Source organism: Elephantulus edwardii, unplaced genomic scaffold (genome assembly GCF_000299155.1).
Source record: "Elephantulus edwardii isolate Elephantulus edwardi_28Jun2011 unplaced genomic scaffold, EleEdw1.0 scaffold00138, whole genome shotgun sequence".
Classification (NCBI taxonomy): Eukaryota; Metazoa; Chordata; class Mammalia; order Macroscelidea; family Macroscelididae; genus Elephantulus; species Elephantulus edwardii.
In genome coordinates, this window is record NW_006399888.1 from 5,860,137 (window position 1) to 5,863,961 (window position 3,825).

At 42.3% G+C, this 3,825-nt stretch overlaps 1 protein-coding gene across 1 annotated transcript in view; it reads right to left on the reverse strand.

Annotated features, from left to right (window-relative positions):
* Positions 1-2,851, reverse strand: part of HAO1 (hydroxyacid oxidase (glycolate oxidase) 1) — an 89,968-nt gene extending 87,117 nt beyond the window's left edge. The window contains exon 1 of the mRNA XM_006894237.1: positions 2,715-2,851. Coding sequence (XP_006894299.1) covers positions 2,715-2,851 — 137 coding nt within the window. The remainder of the gene's footprint in view (positions 1-2,714) is intronic.
* Positions 2,852-3,825: the final 974 nt, after the last annotated feature.

Genomic DNA, 3,825 nt, shown 5'->3' on the forward strand with positions numbered 1-3,825 from the left:
GGGTAGAGAGAATAGTGCAACAATGAATGAGTGGAAGCCCAAAATCTCTGTAAATGTTTATGAAAATTAATAAAATATAATTATAGAAAAAAACAAAAAACAAAAAGTGGTTGACAGAGCTGAGAGCTGTCAGTCTGAATTGTCCTTTTGCTTTTCTTGGGGAGTTGGGCAGCAGGGGGGGGTGCCAAAGTGTCATAAATATGTTTCTTAGACGTGCCATGGCTTAACCACAGGGGATCTGAAATCTGGTTGTTTGTGCAGTTTTCATTTGAATCAGAATGAGAGGTTTCAGATTGATTTCTTTTACATCACCCACCAAAAGCCACCACAACCTTGACAGGAAATCTATGACTACTTCCACATGATCAACTATAAGACCCAGGATGAGGAGTCAAGGGTCATCCGCAGTCACCCAGTGAAAGAGGAGCTTAGATGGTAGAGGGTTGGAGGAGTCTGAAGCAACTAATAGAAGTGAGTGGTAGGTTTGATGTTTTAACAAATGATTGTAACAGATCAGGCCACTTCACTCTTAGTATTTCTCTTTATGTCTCCTCAGCACTTATTCAGTTTGGTTGTTGTTGTTGTTTTTAGGTGCTGTTGAGTCAAGTACAACTCATGACAACCCTACAAACAACAGATCTGAACTCTGTCCTATCGTGTGCTATCTTCACGCTTCCTGACACACTAGAGGCCATTGCAGTAGTCACTGGGTCAACTGATTTCCAATCTGGACTCTTATCACTGTGCTACTATAACCCTCTGTGTCCCTCTAGTGTTGATAGGGTTTTCAAAGGCCTAGTTTTTAAGAAGTGGCTGGCCAATCCATCTTCTCAGTCTGTCTTAATCTGAGAGCTCTACTAAAACTAACCTGGGTAACCCTTATGGCATTTGACACATGAGTAGCACAGCTTTCAATATCACAGCAACCCCAAGTTATCCCAGTAACAAACTGACAGACAAGTACTGTACCAATTAGAACAATGTTCGCCCCAATTTCGTTTGTAATTCTAATAGTAAATCAGTCTTTAGTCTCTGGGAAGTCTGTAACAGAGACTTACCCTTCCCCCATCTCCATTTTTAACCTCAGAGTCAATACTTCTTGCTCTAAATTACTTGCGTTAGCATAAAGAAATACCTCCTAATTTACATCCAAGGGTTCCCATGTGGCAGAAATGGTTAAAAGCTCCACTACCAAACAAAAGGTTATTGGTTCAAACCCACCCAAGGGCATTTTAGGAGCACTTAGCTTTTGAGAGTCAACAGCCTTGAAAGCCCCGTGGAGCTCTTCAGAGTAGCAATTGAACTGATGACAGCTCACAACGACAATTTACAACAACTTACATGAAGAAAAGTGATTTTGCTCTAAATTACAGAAGAAGTTCAGAAAGAAGACCGATTTGTTCCTCTTTGATTCCTTGTTGCCTTTTATCTTTAATTTATCACCACCAATGAGCACACACAAAATTCATCAGCTGTGCTAAGGGTCCTGATGGGGGGGAGAAGGAGACAGAAAGAGTTCAGAGTGTGTGGGGCTCTCCTCCCCCACGGCAGCAAATAAACTGTGTTTGTAGCTGCTGAGAGGGGAAAAAACAAAACACCCACTCCTTTAAAGTTCCTTTGCTGGTTGTTTTTATTACAAACAGAACACATAAACCATGACATCCACCATCTTGGGCTTTGATATATGAACGGCAAGGGGAAAACCTCATTTGGGAAGAAAGATGAAGCTTTGAGGAGGAGAGATGAAACAGCCGAGTTCAAAGATTAACGCTCCCGAGACAAATTGAAATCTAAAGTGAAAGCGTAGACAACAGCCATCAAAATGAATGATAACGGAAAGTCAGGGGGATGGGGACATTGGGGCGACAATCCGATTTTAGCCAACCAGATAAGGTGGCTATCTTACACTCCCTGCTGTTTCTATGCCCTGGACATAGGCATTCACTGACATATTTGGAGAAAAAGAAAACTTCAGGATTTATCACCACTTTTATATCCAGTTGAAGTAATTATCCACAGACTTCCAACAGAGGAAAACTAGGGTCAACTTTTTGGTGGTCAGTTTTTAAAGAGTCCAGGATTAAAACCTTTAAAAGAAGATAGATGCATTGAAACAGCTGAGGGAGAGAACTGTTTAAAAGGGATATATGAATCGGTATTATTGTCATGACAGGCGTCCAGACGAAGGCTGTATAGTGGAGTGGACTTGGGGGAGGGATTGTATAACCATGAAATAATTTTTCTTTTACTTTTCAAAGAGAAGAGTGTACTGGGTGGGGAGGGGCAGGTTGGGCAAGGAGAAAATTGCAACAATGGATGAATGGAAATCCAAAGTCTCTGTAAACTTTCATAAATAATAATAATAATAATAAACTTGCAGGAGGGTCAGCTAAAAAAGAAAGAAGGAGAAGAAGAAGACGATGACGACAGAAGCCAGAGAAAGATGTTTCACAGCCTCAAGAAGTGGCATCCTCTTCCTAAACAACCTGCCTCTGGAAACACTATGAACTTTGAGAAACAATAGTTATCAAAGGGCTTCAGGTCTTTTGTTCATAGGGTCACGATGAGTGGTGCTGGACTTAAAGGCAATCAACAAAACAGCAAACAAACACATATGTAGACAAACAATTCCACAATGTCGAAGTAACACCAGCAGCTCTGCAGATGTCACAGTGTCTATACAAGTCAAGTGCTTGAAAATATGAAGTTCTCACCTGGAAAAGGCTGCCACGTTATCAGCCAGGGTCTCCTGATCATTGGCACCTGACCTGTAATAGTCGTAGACGGACTTTTGCAGAACTTCTTTCGCGTGCTGTTCGTAGTCGCTAATGCACACCAGCCGAGGAAACATTTTTGCCGTGACTGCAATCTCAGTGTGGGCTTTTCTTGTCTTTGTGCCTTGCCTTCTACACCCGGACAATTCCATTATTTGTCAATCATTAATAGACATTTTCCAACTTTTGGAGGTAGTTCTCTATTGCTTAATTCAAAGGCTGCAAGTGTACCCTTAGACTTTGAAATTTTATTTGTAAATTGTTTGCCAAAGAACAGCTAGACCCAAGGCATAAGAAGTTGGAATTGGGGAAGCAGCAGGGAGGATTAACAAAAGGAGGTGATGGTGCAGCCAGAGCGCCCCTTGGAGGCAGAGATGATAAAGTTTCATCTCAGATTCTTTGAGCATATTACTAGGAAAAGTTATTCCTTAAAGAGGAACATCATGTTTGGAAAAGTAGGGGGGATAGCAAAGTAGAGCAAGACCCTGAGCCAGGTGGATTGGCTTGTTGTTGTTATGTGCCATCGAGTCACTTGCGACTCATAGTGACCCTATCTATGTACAAGAGCCCTAATCCCTGCAATATCCTGTGCCAATCTCACTGTCTCTGACACACCTACTCCCACTACCCCAATCACTCAATCAATCCATCTCATTGAGGGTCTTCCTCTAGCAATTAATAATAATAATAAATAGACTACAGCAATAAGCTTAAGTATGGCAGAGATGTTAAGGATGGCACAGCTAAATGCAGGGTTCAGATCTAGTCTTCGTAGGGTCATTCTGAGTCGTACTCAACTCAAGGGCACCTAACAACAGCAAGTAGTCCTTTAGGGAGCTCTGGAGGCCTAGTGGTAAAAAGCTACATAGCAATCCCAAAGGCACATGGTTCAAATCCACCAGCTGCTCCACAGGAGATGGAGGTCAGGCTCCGGTGCTGTGTACTGTTTCTGAAAACCCACTAGAGGACCAGCCATGAGTCGGTTCTGACTTGACAGCACACAACACCAACAACAGCTAGTCCACTGTGGCTCGTGCAGATGCCATCAGAG